This window comes from Trichomycterus rosablanca, chromosome 25, assembly GCF_030014385.1.
Source record: "Trichomycterus rosablanca isolate fTriRos1 chromosome 25, fTriRos1.hap1, whole genome shotgun sequence".
NCBI lineage: Eukaryota > Metazoa > Chordata > Actinopteri > Siluriformes > Trichomycteridae > Trichomycterus > Trichomycterus rosablanca.
Genome location: NC_086012.1, coordinates 14,016,704 through 14,033,310, shown reverse-complemented (window position 1 = coordinate 14,033,310; position 16,607 = coordinate 14,016,704). Strand labels below are relative to the sequence as shown.

The following is a 16,607-nucleotide window of genomic DNA, read 5'->3' as shown; positions in this document are numbered from 1 at the left end:
AAAGCAGCTGAAATAAAAATAATTATGAAAATGAAGGACGTAAAATGAAAAAACGTTTTCTGATATATTCTGCACAGCCCTGGCAGAAATGTAGGATAAGGCAGCGCCTCAGGCCTCTGGCTCGAGTGGCCTCCATCCAGAGAAAAATGAGAGAAAAGCAGCCAAAAAAATCCCTCCAATCTAGGCTAGTCGTGTCCCTCATGTCCTGCTAGAGTCTCGAGCACAGAGCAGCCTGAGGGTTCGATATTCTTCCTCACGGGTACACCTGAGAGCCGGGAACGCAAACCGGCGAACACGAAGCTTTAGTGGTTTAACGGGGTAGGAGAACGTTCACAGCTTACCACCAAACAAGGGGATGAATAGTAAAGCAATTTAGTCATTTCTAATTCCCTATTACAATCAATTGCACTGCCTTTGTGCTGGCCCAGGAGGGCTGCAGACTAGCACCAACCCCAATGTCAGTCAGAACATTTTTTTTTCGAGCTGCCCGACCGCCGTCCTCACCTATTCGACCGTCTGCAGGCATCTTACGCCCTCGCAAGCAAGGGTTTAAACATGCCAGTATGCGCATGCACATAAACACACACATGCGCAAACATGAGCACCACGTGGGTGGACGTGCTCGAAATCTTTGCTGTTGCCATGGTGACAGGCCTACAGCACCCCCCCCCCCCCCCCCCCCCCCTCCCTAGTTAGTGTTGAGCTGAAGTAAAGCATTACACCTCAGTACCTCACTGCAGTGTGTGTGTGTGTGTGCGAGTGTGTGTGTGAGGATTCTGTACAGTATAATAAGCAAACAGAACCGTAGCAGATACTGCTGGTACAATTACAGCCAAAAGTATATAGACAGTGGTAGCCTAATGGGTATGGCTCTGGGGTATCAACTGATAGATTGAGAGTTCGAATCCCAGCTCTGCCATTCAGCCACTGTTGGGCCCTTGAGCAAGGCCCTTAACCCCGTCTGCTCCCGGGGAGCCGTACCATGGCTGACCCTGCGCTCTGACCCCAATTCGCAAACAAGCTGGGATATGCGAAGAAAGGATTTCACTGTACTGTACACGTGTACATGTATATATGACAAATAAAGGCATTCTATTCTATATAGCCAAAAGTATATGGACACATGACCATGACTACAGTCGAAAATGGATACCCACCGCCCCCTCACTTCAGCACGACTGATTCAATAAATTGAGACCTGAACTCGGCCATACGTAGATCATTATCCAAGAGATGACACCTGAACTTCCCACACACCCACTTCCATTAGATAACCACTAATGTAGCACAGAGCACAGCCCGCCTCCTGTGTTCTCCTTGTGTACCGGTCACTTGTGATTTCCAGGAAGTTGAAAACAAGCTGTCACACGAGCGCATGCAAATCAGTTTCAGCCCATTTGAAGCGCGGTCGAACCGCAATGACATCCAGAGAGATAAACCAACCCGCTGTTTTGCATAAACCACAGTGTTACACTACTGATCATACTGATACAGCAAGGTTCTCAATTTCATGTCAGATACACCAGTGGTCCCCAACCATCAAGCCATGGACCTATTACCAGGCCGCAGAAAGAATTTTTACTGACGATCACACTATGCATTTTCTAAATTTTTTCCTGATTTAGCGTCGTCGATTTTGTCTAGCGCACAACGCGTGCACAGTCCTAGTGGACCCCTTGCTTCTGCACAGGTGCCTCTATCCACTAACCAGGGTCCTTGCACAGCGTTTGAAGACCACACCCACTTAGTCCCCCCCCCCAAATAAATGATTGATTCCTGACGACTGCTCCTATTAGGGATCACTACGGCAGATCATTCGTCCGAATGATTGATTTGGCACCACTTTTACGACGCCCTTTCTGACACAATCCTCCTATTTATCCAAGCCTGGTTGATGAATGATGTGTCCCCACAACGACTAGGTCACGTGACGCCACGCGCCTCCTGTATTTGAGAGGACAGCCCGGGATTTGAACCCAGCGTGGCACTTGGGTCAATATTTATTTCTTTATATTTTAATGTCATGTTTAAAACATTTGTGTCATTTTATGGCTGCTTATTTTATCCTGTCTTATCTTTCCTATTTGAAGCTTCGAATGAAGATCTGAACGTCATATTACAGTCATATCAGAAACTACACACTGCTGACTTAAGAGCTCATTAGAAGTGAGGAAAAAATAAATAAATTAAATTAAAGAAATGAAATAATGGTGCTTTAAAGCAGAAAGCAAGAAATTCACCAGAAAGAATCAAATAAAAGTTTTAGGAAAACCGACCAATGGTTGGCCATTAAAATTCTTAATAACAACAATGACTGCTTTGGAACAGCTTGACCGATGCCAAAGTAAAACAACATTCTCGACATTCAACTGCTTCCAACCCTACAACAATAACCTGCCTAGGGACTACAGATGGAAATTAGCTTTATAGCTAACTCTGGTACATTTACATTGATGTGGAAACAAAAATGTTGATTAATGTACATTGTCCCTGTTAAATAAATAAATAAATAAATAAACATTCGGTAAAAACAATCAGTGCAAAATTTCTGCTAAATCGAGCCTATAATCCAATCCACGACCTCAGCCGCAATAATATTTGCACTCATTGATGGTTTCAGAGACATTCTACTCGCAGAAACGTCCATCATCTCCTCCCAGACTGGCAGGAATCTGAGTCATCACGTGGGCCGCGTGGCTAATGGCATACGTGACGGCTTCACTTTGGCCGCTTTGCTAATGGCTTAAGCGTTTACAAAGAATGCGGTGTTAGGAAAGGAGTCTGGAATGGTGAAGTGCGAGCACGCGGCTCCAGTCCGTCTGAATCAACAAGCAGCTAACTGATAAACCGCTCACACGAGTGACTGAAGGACAGACGGCGTATTGGTGAAGCCAAATCCACGTCCCCTGAACTCAAAATCTTTGAAACTCGACACTCTTTGTTATGGATGTAACGATTCACCACAAGACAGTTAATAACTGATTCAAATTGATTTGACATGTAAAATGAATCGATATTCACTTTAAACGGCAGAGGGCACTGGCGCTATACACCTCGCCTGGTTGACGTCCCTGGCGCTATACACCAGGTTACAAGATTCGGGTTTTTTTCAGCCAAATTGGGCTTAAATCAAAATGGTTTTGCACAGTTTGTACCTATCTCAGAAATAAAAGGAGATTCACTATTTAGATAAATAAAACATGAGCACGACGCCCAAGTTTCTGAACTCCCGGTCGGCTGGGCGCCATCTGACGGGCATAACTGGCAGTGCCTGCAGCAGATACTAATTGGCCACCGTATCTGCAGGGTGGGGGCCGGACTATGTGTGGGGGTGGGTGGGTCTTCATACGCTGTGTGAGGACTCTGATTGGCGGAAGAGACGCCTGTGCAGAGTGCAGGGACGAGAAGAGGAGGGATGTACACGTGTCGGGAGAGGCGTGTACAGCGACGTGCTCTCCTCGGATGCAATCTGGTATCTCTCAGCAGCGGAAGACAAAATTGAGTGTGCTAAATCCGGAGGAAATGGGGAGAAAATGCATTAAAAAAAATAAATACAAAAAATAACAAATAAAGCACAAACACATTTTATTTTTTAAGAGAAATAATAAAAGGAAACTGTTATAATCGGTCTTCAATTTCAGTTTTAAAAATATCGGGAAAGGCCGCTCAGGTGGCGCAGCGGTAAAAGACACGCGCTGCAACCAGAGCTGGATTTCGAAGGAGCGTCGTTTCGAATCCAGCTCTGCCTTCACGGTCGAGGCTGGGCGGCTATGGACAACGATTGGCCTGTTGTCCGGGTGGGGGGCGGGACTTGAGACCGTAGGGGATGCTCTCTCAGGAACGGGGCGGTTGCGCCCTCTGCTGGCTGGTTGGTGGCGCCTGTATGGAGACGGGAGGGGGTGCGGCGGAGTGTGTGATCCTCCGTGCACAGTACTCTGCCACGCTACGCTCGTCAAGTGTGGGTGATAAGACGGTCGATTGGCTGTGCACGTTTCGGAGGAGGCGTGGAACGGCCTCGTCAGCCCCAATCAGGAGCAGGAATCCGCACTAATGAGAGGATGATAGATGGGACGAAATTGGACGTGCTAAATAAAAAATTAAAAAAAATAATAAAAAAATAATAAAAATATCGGTAAAAATCGTATCGTGAATCGCATCGTGGGTAGAGTGTATCATTACATCCCTACCCTTCGTTGAGAAATTTGTAGCCTTTTTTTTTATTTATTTATTTATTTATTTTACCCCTTTTTCTCCCCTTTTAGCGCATCCAATTGTCATCGTGCTTCCTCTCTGTCTATGCCGAACCCTGCCCTGACGGAGGTGATTGAAGCTAACCAGTATCCCCTCCGAAACACGAGCAGCAGCCAGATGCATCTTTGCCACCCACACATTGACGAGTTTTGGCGCCACCCAGCGTTGCATGCGGAGAGACACACCCCAAGGGCACCCCCTCCCATCTCCGTGTAAGCGCCTCCAATCAGCCGGCAGAGAACGCAATCGCATTCTGACAGAGAGAGACCCACATCCGGTTCTTTGTCCCACCCCCCATATGAGCAACCGGCCAATCGTTGCTCATATAGCCACTCAGCTTCGAACCGGTAAAGCAAGGCTGGATTCGATACCACGTTCTCAGAATCCAGCCCTGGTTGCAGCGCGTCTCTTTTTACCGCTGCGCCACCTGAGCGGCGAGAAATTTGTAGCCTTAAACTTGACGTGTGAGCGACTGTTGCTTTGATCAGCGCTCGGCTTGAGCAGTGCGGTAAAACGTCATCAAAGTGTGAACATGATACGAACCAACTGACTCCCAGCACCAACTGACTCCCAGCACCAACTGACTCCCAGCACCAACTGATGTTGAGTTTCAAGGTACAACTCTATTTGACATCTGGAAAACCATCTGGACCCTTGAGCCTTGCTAAAACAGACTTGGGCGGTCTCGATTTTTCATTTTTACTTCTTTTCAGCTTCTTGTTTGATTTCACGGACTAACTGGGCGAAATGCAGTGACACGCCCCGGACAGAACGGCAATCCAACCCATCACAGGGTCTCGACACTTCCCCGCCCACTTAGACGCCCGACTGGCCGATAGCACCGTTGAGAATTCCAGCCCTGGCTCCTTAACATCCTGTCCTTAATGATCTTGGTGAATAAATACGATTTATCCCATCATCCACCAGGATGGACTCAGGACTGGATGCGGTCGTGTGCAATTTGTGTGTAGAGAAAATAAGACCTCCAGGAAGTTAAAACCACCGCGGTTTTACGCTCGGTCCGGGGAAAGCATTCGAATGAGATCTCTGAGTGTTTGTGTTGAACTGAAATGGGTTACAGGCGCTCGTAAAAGAGGGCGTGTGAACACAGATCAATCGGACGTCCGCAACGTTGATGTGAGTCGCTGTTTTTCCACACTGGATAAAACTGATCGGATTAAAAACTAAAATGCTGAGATGTGCTAGTCTGACAGAGCCTAAAGAACTGGAGAACCTGCGCCAGCTACTCTCGCCCCAGACACCCTGCTGGCCTAGATTATTGGGTGAACAAGGGGGAGGGGAATCAGTTAGATGTGTCAAGGATAATAAAAGGACGTGGAAAGCCATTTAAAGCATGGGCTTCGACTTCAGCACTGCAGTCACCGTGGCTTGTCCTGGTCAGGGTCGCAATGGGTCTGGTTTCTCCGGGATCGCTGGGCGCAATGCAGTAACACACCCCAGACAGGACGCCAATCCAATTTGCGGCCTCGACTGCTGGAGGGAGTGAGGGTGTGAGGATGCACCTCTGTAATCTGTGTGTTAGTGCTGGTTAGACAGCGGCTAAAAAATGGCTTTTCTAAATACAAGCGACTACCCAAGAGTAGCCTAGTCCGAGTGATTGGGTAGGCAGGGGTAAAGGCGTATTCATATGAGAAGTGGCAAAAACGTCATCAGTGCGCGAATGAGACGAATCTGCGTTTGTGTGGAATAAACAGCAAATCCACTCTGAAAGCTCCACGTGTATCTGTGTTTAGCTGTATGTTTCTCCTGTTCCACTTTTAAACTTGTGTTATGGCTCGAGGTGCTGAGAAATCAAGTCTAAAATGCTTACCATTTAAAAGAAAGCTTAACATGGTTTAATGTAGTAAAAGAACCCAGGAACACTAAACCTCTTAATTATTACTGCTCATGAGTTCTCCTCACTAACTAAATTCCTCGATCATCGTTTTAATACAATAAGTCACGTCAAGCTATGTTCATGAGTCGATTTTACGACGTCATATCAAACAGTTTGTCTCACTGGAGGCGCTTTGAAGCGGTCGGCGGCAAACCGGGTCGAAGTTCAATCAAGTGCAAAAATCGTGAGCCCAACGCGACACTCCATAGAAAACAATGGCACAGCCGGCGCAAAAGCGGTTTTACCGCCTCTCATGTGAATGCAACCCTAAGAGTGAAAGAAAGAGCGAGAAAGAAAGAGAAAAGCTTTAATTCATTGCTGCAGGTCTCGTTCTGTGACGCTGAAGAGTGGCATCTGTTCTATTTTTACAGCCGCACGGGGATCGAGCAGGTCAGTCCAGCTCCTTCAAGCTTTCCCGCAAGGAGACGTGAGGGTGTGTGTGAAGCTGCGCGTGCACACGGGCGCATACACATGTGCGCACACACACACACACACACACACACACACACACACACACACACACACACACACACACAGAGAACGACGGAGAGAGACAGACCGAGAAAGACGAGACCAAACAGAACGCCTCAGAAAAACAACACCGTTGTTTCTGACCATGAAATCCCTTAATATTAAAACAAGCAATGTTCCAATTAATGCCAAAGGTGTTTAATGGGGTTACGGTCAGGGTTCTATTTTTAAGGACGATTATGCTGGAGCAGGATGGCGCAGCAGTCTATCACCCTAGCCTGCGACTGATGAGATTTGGGTTCGAACCTCAGTGGTGCTATCAGCTGGGCCAGGGAAGGCGTCAACACGGACATGACAAGCTATGTCTTTTTGGGGGTGGGGTGTGGTGGGAGGTTGGTCCCAGGGATGGACTGGTGCCTGGTCAATGGCGTTATTGCCATGCACCCAGTGACACTGGGTAACCGGACCCACCAGAACGACGAAAACAAAAAATGAAGTGGGTGGGGTCTTTCCCAAACTGTTGCAGGAAAAGTGACCCATGATAGGAATGGGTAAAAACCACAAGAACTCAATTACTAGGAGTGCTGTCCACATACTTTTGGCCAAATAATGTAATTTATCTTTTATTTATGCTTTTTTCCCCTAATCATCAGTAGTTGTTGTATTTTATTGCTTTATTTGTTAGGATTTTAACATGTTTCACACTATGGTTACATTCATGACACATACAGTGTATCACAAAAGTGAGTACACCCCTCACATTTCTGCAAATATTTTATTATATCTTTTCATGGGACAACACTATAGAAATAAAACTTGGATATAACTTAGAATAGTCAGTGTACAACTTGTATAGCAGTGTAGATTTACTGTCTTCTGAAAATAACTCAACACACAGCCATTAATGTCTAAATGGCTGGCAACATAAGTGAGTACACCCCACAGTGAACATGTCCAAATTGTGCCCAAAGTGTCAATATTTTGTGTGACCACCATTATTATCCAGCACTGCCTTAACCCTCCTGGGCATGGAATTCACCAGAGCTGCACAGGTTGCTACTGGAATCCTCTTCCACTCCTCCATGATGACATCACGGAGCTGGTGGATGTTAGACACCTTGAACTCCTCCACCTTCCATTTGAGGATGCGCCACAGGTGCTCAATTGGGTTTAGTCCATCACCTTTACCTTCAGCTTCCTCAGCAAGGCAGTTGTCATCTTGGAGGTTGTGTTTGGGGTCGTTATCCTGTTGGAAAACTGCCATGAGGCCCAGTTTTCGAAGGGAGGGGATCATGCTCTGTTTCAGAATGTCACAGTACATGTTGGAATTCATGTTTCCCTCAATGAACTGCAGCTCCCCAGTGCCAGCAACACTCATGCAGCCCAAGACCATGATGCTACCACCACCATGCTTGACTGTAGGCAAGATACAGTTGTCTTGGTACTTCTCACCAGGGCGCCGCCACACATGCTGGACACCATCTGAGCCAAACAAGTTTATCTTGGTCTCGTCAGACCACAGGGCATTCCAGTAATCCATGTTCTTGGACTGCTTGTCTTCAGCAAACTGTTTGCGGGCTTTCTTGTGCGTCAGCTTCCTTCTGGGATGACGACCATGCAGACCGAGTTGATGCAGTGTGCGGCGTATGGTCTGAGCACTGACAGGCTGACCTCCCACGTCTTCAACCTCTGCAGCAATGCTGGCAGCACTCATGTGTCTATTTTTTAAAGCCAACCTCTGGATATGACGCCAAACACGTGGACTCAACTTCTTTGGTCGACCCTGGCGAAGCCTGTTCCGAGTGGAACCTGTCCTGGAAAACCGCTGTATGACCTTGGCCACCATGCTGTAGCTCAATTTCAGGGTGTTAGCAATCTTCTTATAGCCCAGGCCATCTTTCTGGAGAGCAACAATTCTATTTCTCACATCCTCAGAGAGTTCTTTGCCATGAGGTGCCATGTTGAATATCCAGTGGCCAGTATGAGAGAATTTTACCCAAAACACCAAATTTAACAGCCCTGCTCCCCATTTACACCTGGGACCTTGACACATGACACCAGGGAGGGACAACGACACATTTGGGCACAATTTGGACATGTTCACTGTGGGGTGTACTCACTTATGTTGCCAGCTATTTAGACATTAATGGCTGTGTGTTGAGTTATTTTCAGAAGACAGTAAATCTACACTGCTATACAAGCTGTACACTGACTACTCTAAGTTATATCCAAGTTTCATGTCTATAGTGTTGTCCCATGAAAAGATATAATGAAATATTTGCAGAAATGTGAGGGGTGTACTCACTTTTGTGATACACTGTACATGTTTTTGGACTGTAGGAGGAAACCGGAGCTTCCGGAGGAAACCCATGCAGACATGGGGAGAACATGCAAACACCACACAGAAAGGACCCGGACAGCGCTACCCACTGAGCCACCATGCTAGTAGTTGTATTAATTATTATTAAATCTTATTTCTGCTGTTCATGCTGTTCAACTTTAATAAATGGGAATATTAGTTAGATGTATATCATTATTAGTATCAGTATTAGTATCAGTGTCAGTATCAGTCATATTTGCAGCTTAGATGTGTGAAATTACTGAGATTATTGTGCGTGAGATTACAACACAGCACTGAAACTCCGGCCTCTCAGGACATTTCCTAAAAGACTTCAAGTCCTCTGGTTTCAGGATGGGCAAAGTTCATAGCTGGCAAAGCTGCTCATCCGCATGACCTTATTTGATCAAAACCGGATGTGGGTGAAAAGCAAAACCACCGAGCGCTGCCTCCCGTCAGGCCTCTGGTTGGCCGAGCATGATCAAAAACACAACAGGACGCGTAACTGACGCAAACAGCGGCCGGGTGTTTCGTCGCCTCCTCGATGAAAAGTCCAAAGTCCATAAACATGTTTGCACAGTCAACGGTGACCGTCTTGAGGCTTTGCACGGGGAAGAGCGGGCAGATCTCGCCCATCTGCTGATCTAAAACCTCTAGAGGTTCAGGGATGTATAAACCACGGCACGCGGGTCATTTCTGAAACGGCTCGTGAGGTATTTAAAAAGAAATAAAACTAAAACTGGCTCACTATTATTTATTTATTAGGATTTTAACATCATGTTTTACACACAGTAAACATTGGTTACATTCAGACAGGACAGGTAGTTACAGGTTACTAGTAGAGATACTAGTTGCATCTCTAATTCACCTCACTTGAACGTCTTTGGACTGTGGGAGGAAACCGGAGCTCCCGGAGGAAACCCACGCAGACACGGGAAGAACATGCAAATTCCACACAGAAAGGACCCAGACTGCTCCACCCGGGGATCAAACCCAGGACCTTCTTGCTGTGAGGTGACAGTGCTAGCCACTGAGCCACTGTGAGTCTGGGTAGATCTGCTCAGATCTTCTCACGAACAATACCAGCCCCGAAAGAGAAAGTACCACTTGGCATCTGAGTAATGCGAAAGTACGATATCGGTGCCAACTCTACCGGTCTGTCAGCAAAATCCGTTTGGGCAACAATGAGCCAAACTGGTTTTTCAGCATAAACACTACAGTGATATGATAAGCCAGTGTCTGGTTTTTTATCAAAGCCACACCCTGTGTAACACTAAACTAACAGACGGGTTTGAGTGAGCTGCTGCCTCAGGAACACTTTCGTTCTAAATGTGTATTAACCTGGAAAGACGGAGAGTCCAAAATAAGACTTTAATTTATTTTTAATTATATTAGAATTTTAATGTCATGTTTTACACTCTTTGATTACATTCATGACAGAAACGGTAGTTACTGGTTACAGAAGATTCATCAGTTTAATGTCAAACACAGTCAATTTCGTATCTCCAATTCACCTCACTTGCACGTCTTTGGACTGTGGGAGGAAACCCACACAGACACAGGGAGAACGTGCAAACTCCACACAGAAAGGACCCGGACTGATCTAACTGGGAAATCGAACCTTCTTGCTGTGAGTCAACAGTGCTTTCACATCATCACATGTAAATCTTCTTTGAGCGTCCCAAAAAGTGGAAATCAGATGGCGCTAAATCCGGACTGTAAGCGTCTCTCTCAGTCTCTCGGACACGAGCAATTTCCAACCAAAATATAGTGCGGAAACTTTTCGAAGTATGTGAGCCCCTTCTATTTATTGAATTCAAATATTTCAGCCACATGCTGTGTATAAAAATTACTGATGTATTTTATGCTTTCAATTTCGTGGCAACAGTTTGATGAAGGCCCTTTCCTGCTCTAGTTTAACTGTCCCCCGTGCACTAAGACATGGTTTAATAAGTCTGGTGTGAAGAAACGTCTGTGGCTTGCATAAAGTCCAGACCTCAGCTACTGAACACGCAAGGAAAAAATCAGAAATCAATTGCAGGTCAAACCTGCCAGACCTCACAGGTGCACTTAGATCATGGACACAAATTCCTATAGACGCTTTAAAATTGTGGAAAGCCCTCTCAGAATAAATTGTGACCTCTGCCAAGTGGGGACCTACAATACACTACTGTTTATGGTTTTGGAATGGAATGTCCAACAAGCTCATAGTCGTGTGTCCACATACTTTTGGCCATACAGTCTGTCCCTTAATAGTAAAACATTACATATAAATCATCCTTCTTCCAGCAGCTGTGCTAAATGAATAGCCACGGTTATCAGCTGGTCCTAAATGTGCATCAGTAGAAACACAGGGTGCTGATGTGGATCTGTGGGACTGCTGAGAAGGTGCAGAAAAGCTGAGGTGCAGGAAGCAAAGCATTGCTTTACAAAGCCTATTACAGATGTGGATAATCTGGATTTGCTGAGACTTATCCCGGGTAACACTGATATCATGAACCCGTTTAAGATTGGCCTTTAATAGGATAAACGAGTCACCGAGCAGCTTTGTTTTATTCCCTTTTCTACTCAGCTGAGCCTGGTGATGTGAAGAAAACCCCAAAAAACCCAGAAACACAAAGTAAACCAGAAAAAATACAGCAAACGTTGTACTTATCTGGTTCATGTACATTTACAGTTTTGGCATTTAGCAGAAGCCTTTATCCAAAGTGACTTACATGAACCAGTGACCTTCTGATTACTAGTCCAGTACCTTAACCACTAGGCTACAACGTCCCCTGTACAAACATGTTCAGTTTGGACCTCATTACAATTACGAAATATTTGTGAATGATGATGATAAGTCGCCCTTGATATTCGCAGGTTCCACACTCGCTCCATTGATGTAATTTGACCAATCACCAAGATCCTGCAGCCCCACCCCAAAATCTCAATCCCCTCCATTTTTCTTTGAACTTTTCTTTCTTCTCCATTAATGCACAATAACCACACATCGACTCGTTTTTCTGTAGCATGTTTTGTGGTGAAGAGCGGAAAGCTTCTCCTACCAATAGGAAATGAGCTAAGTGCATGCGAGTGTCAGTTATCGCGGCCCAACCCGGCCGAGACGTACAACAAACACATCCAGCTTTTAACAGGCCATCGTGGCTTGATAAAGCGCCATCCTTCCTTCCTTATGAACTTCCAGTCCTTCCGCCCGCAGTGCTGTCGCGGCCTCGACCACAGACGGCCACCGTTTTAAAATAACCCAGAACATTAGGAGACGATGTGGAAGTGGAATGATGACCTCAAACTGTCTTGTGCGGAGCTGTAGCCTAGTTCTTACAAAAGCTCGATGATGCTCGGTGCTCAGAGCCGACGGTATGGTGTGAACACCCACAGGACTTGGACTTAATCATGTAGTTCAGGAATAAAAGGAAGCATTTAACTGTCTTCAGACCGTTTTTTGCTCTTTTTATGCCAGATGCCTTTCCTGACACAACTCTTATTTTTTCTTGGCTTGGGATCTGCACTAAGAGCGTGTTAACAAGTGCACCTTCCAACTGATACTGTTTCAGCCATTTAAATAAAGGTTAAGAGCAAAAAGTCCATTCCAAGATAGGATTATCTACTAGTTAAACAATACAAAGAATACAGACAAAAGCTATTTAACACTTTTATTACTAATAAAAACCATAATAACAAGTCCTACCTTTATAACAGGGCATGATGCAAAACACCCACATCTTATGCAAACTGATTATTCGTTCACAAATAACATCAAACACAATCACATGTGCCAAGGTGTGTACAGTTGCTCTATACAGTTTTTCCCAGTGGCTCCAGACTGGGAATTGAATGATTGAAGCAATTATCAAAGTCCCCGTTCATGTTTTTTTTTTTTTTTTTTTTACTTTAAGCTCATCCAAACAATCCAGAAAAAAAAGCTGTCCAAGCAGCAGTCCTCCAACAGTTTGTAGTTTTGACCTCCTTCCACATTTGAATATTTTTGGTTTGTGATCAGTCTTTTAAGATTTTTAATGTTGTTCTGTTCAGGCACTCCTACTGTCTTCGTTTATCTGAGCTTTTCATGACAACTAGTGGACTCTGGACATTACTAAACTTGACTTTAGAAGATAATGAGCATTCATAAAACCCTTGCAGTTGGAGAAAGGGGTAAAAACACATTTTCACTTTGGTTTAAATCAAGGCGCATTTTTTCAACAGTCAGGTCAAGCAACACTTAATATGTGCTTAACTTATTGAGATTTGAAATTAATATGATATGGTCTAAAAACATTTTATTAAAAAATACTGGATGAAGAATGACATGTTAAGATGAGTAGATGTATGCAGTATAATTCCAACTGTTGTTTACTCTAATTTAACAATGGACAAACAAACCTTATTCATTTTGAATGTGTGTTAAATAGATATAGTGGTGTTCGGGTAGAGTAGTGGTATAACATGCTAACCCACTACTGATTAGATCTTGAGCTAGACTCTGCTGAGCTGAGCTATCTACCGGCTGGGCATGATGGTCATGTTGGTTGTTTGGTCAAACGTGTTTGTCTTTGCCGCTGCAATTGTGGCATCAGTTGGCTGGACAAAGTGCCTGCACGAGAGATGGTTGATTCACGGATAGTAGTGCATGACTCAGTACGCAATCCTGATGTGAGTGAAACTATAACATCCCTCACAGGTGAAAAGAAGTGTGTTGAAGGTTATGATGTAATAATCTGTGTCTCTTCGCTCAGGATGGGGGGGGTCTGCAGTCGCAGAGGAGATTGCAATTGGGAACATGACCAGATTGGGGGGAAAAAGTGGAAAATGCAAAATTCAGAAAAAAAGAAAACAAGACAGAGAGAGAGCGAGAGAGAGAGCTAGTGGAGACACTAGGTGGGTCGTCATCCAAATCTCAAAGAAAATTATTAGAGTTATGCACAAATACTGACGATGTGACATTGCAGAAAAAGAAATAAAGCGAACTGTTTTAAAGCACATTACTATTACATCACAGACCAAACACAAGTGGACGAAACGTTTGGCATATTGCCAGAAACCATGCAGTGCCAAACCATAGGAGGACAAGTCATGTTTATACAATGATACACAATAGATCCTGCATTATCACAAGACACAGCGCAGCAACTCGCTTACTCGAATATAAAGTCGTCCAGCAAAACCTGCATAAATAAGTGAAATTAAAACACTCGCTTTTAAAATTAGTGGTGAGGATAATTATTGACCTAATTATACGCTTCCTTCAGGCTTCGTTACATTTGCAGCCGATAAGCTCACAACCACCCAAAGTTTGTACACACCTGGTAAAATTCCATGCTGTCCTCACACATCATTCACAGGAAACGTTTCAAGTCACAATTACTGGTTATTTACGGACCTAACAAAACGTGGCATGCGAAGTATTTTAAGCGGAATGTTTTTCTCAATCATCTGAATATTAAACTTGCACCAGACTCTAAGATATTGAGGTATAATGTATTGAATAGAATAGAATACCTTTATTTGTCATATACATATGAATACATATACAATGAATTCTTTACTTTGCAAATCTCAGCTTGTTTGGAAGCTGGGGCATAGAGGGTTAAGGGCCTTCCTCAAGGGCCCAACAGTGCCTGCATAGCAGAGCCGGGATTCAAACTCAACCTTTCAGCTGATAGACCAAAGCTCTACCCACTAGGCTACCACTGTCCATGGATTATTAAAAAAAAAATGGTCTGTACAATCCACTACTACTCACATTCCAACCCCCGGCAGTCTGGCGCCGGCTGTTCGCTAGACATTTACCTAGACAAACCTTCTCTTTATTACTTTTTTACTTATTTTGTCTTTGTTGACAGTCCAACTTTAACAGCACAGCTGAGGGTAAAAAATGTCTATCTGTATTTTGGTGACTTCTTCAAATTTCATTTGTTTAGGTAGATTTTCAAAATGTGAATGATGATACGAGGTTGACAGAAAGGGTATATGGTGGCTAGTCAGGTTATGACATCACAACTCCAAGCTCTTATTCAAGATGTCCAAGTATTTGAGAGAACTCAGGTCAGTTTATGGCAGGCCAGGAGTTTGAAATATACAGTGGGGTGCAGAAAATAAAAAATGATGTTCATTTTTGGATGTTTACCTATAAAGAAAACACATAATGACCGTCCACAACCAGGCAGTTGTAGCCTAGTGGTTAAGGTACTGGACTAGTAATCAAAAAGGTTGCTGGTTCAAGCCCCACCACTGCCAGGTTGCTGCTGTTGGGCCCCTGAGCAAGGCCCTTAAGTCTAAATTGCTTAGACTGTATACTGGCTTTGAATAAAGGCGTCTGTTAAATGCTGAAAATGTAAATGTAAATATCCACTGTGTATGCAAATTTGGACTATCCAACTGGAGCTGTCAAATCAGGCCAGTTAAAAGTCCAGTTACCTGATCCAGTCAGCAACAACGGCGTTTTAAAAGCACCGACACACAGAATCAGAAAACACTCAAAATATATTAATATTTGTATCTAATATATCGCAATACAGATACATATAATCGTACTGACCAGCCCTAATCCACAGACTTCATTCAGACCAGATCCTGAACTCGGCCCAGACCATCCTGAGCTAATGGTGCTAACTAACCGTTAGCTAACCTGCTAGCTAACCGTTGCGCTAACCAACCTAATTTTAGCAAACCAGTTTATTCAATGCGACATTCGGGTTCGATTATTAATCCCGGGTTTTATAATAAACGACCTATTTAAGGGTTTATTCCTTTGGAACGCGGCCCCGGGAAGCTCCGGTTATAATACAACACGGTCAAACCTGTTGGGCGGCTGAAGGCGAACACACGCCAGAGCAAAATCAGGACGAGTTTTCATATCGAACACCCGCCGGTTCTTACCGAGCAGCAGCAGCTTCAGTTCCCGCCTGGAATCTCGCTTGTCCCGGCGCAGCTGCTTATCGATCTCGGCGTTGATCCGCTTCGACTCCTTCGCCTCTTCGCTCAGGCAGCAAGCCATCATCGACTCTAAAGTCATCCCCCCTGTGCTCAGCAGCCCGCGGTGCGGCCTCGTCCCGACCCGACTCCAAGCCGCCACCGAGCGGGGCTCACAAGATCCTCCACAAATCCCGGGATAAGGAGACAAGAAAAACACTCAACCCAAATAAACAGGGGAATGTGAAAGGGAGCAAGGGGGGAAAAGGAGGAGGAGGAAGGGGCCGGGGGGCCTCGCTGTCGAGTTAGTCCCCTTACCGAAAAGCTGTCGGCGTTCACCCGGCTGCGGATCCCAGTCAGAAGAGTGCAGGAATAACCGGAGAGGGGCGGGGGAAAGCGGAGGCGCTGCTGGAGGAGGAGAAACGCGGACACGGGGAGAGAGAGCGAGAGAGCGAGAGAGAGAGAGAGAGAGGAGGGATGTGTCGTTCGAGAACGAGTCGGTTCTTTGACTCGGTTCTTTTGGGCCAATGCTGGGAGTCGACACTCAGAGACTTTTTAACGGCAAAAATGTGCTTATTCGTTTATTGATTCATTTATGAATTAGATTATTTATTCATTTATTTGCACCAACTGCATCATTCTGATCGGGTTCGCATTGCCTCCCACCCAGGGGCGTAACTACAGGGAGGGCGGGGGGGTGGGGGGTGGGTGCACTGGGGCCCATGGTTGGAGGGAGGC

The 16,607-nt window shown here is 45.1% G+C and overlaps 1 protein-coding gene across 1 annotated transcript in view; it reads right to left on the bottom strand.

The window, feature by feature from the left end:
- gna11b (guanine nucleotide binding protein (G protein), alpha 11b (Gq class)) overlaps nt 1–16,274 on the bottom strand; it is a 35,682-nt gene extending 19,408 nt beyond the window's left edge. Inside the window, exon 1 of the mRNA XM_062987975.1 lies at nt 15,837–16,274. Within this exon, the coding sequence (XP_062844045.1) occupies nt 15,837–15,972 (136 nt within the window). The 5' untranslated portion in view covers nt 15,973–16,274. The remainder of the gene's footprint in view (nt 1–15,836) is intronic.
- Nucleotides 16,275–16,607: the final 333 nt, after the last annotated feature.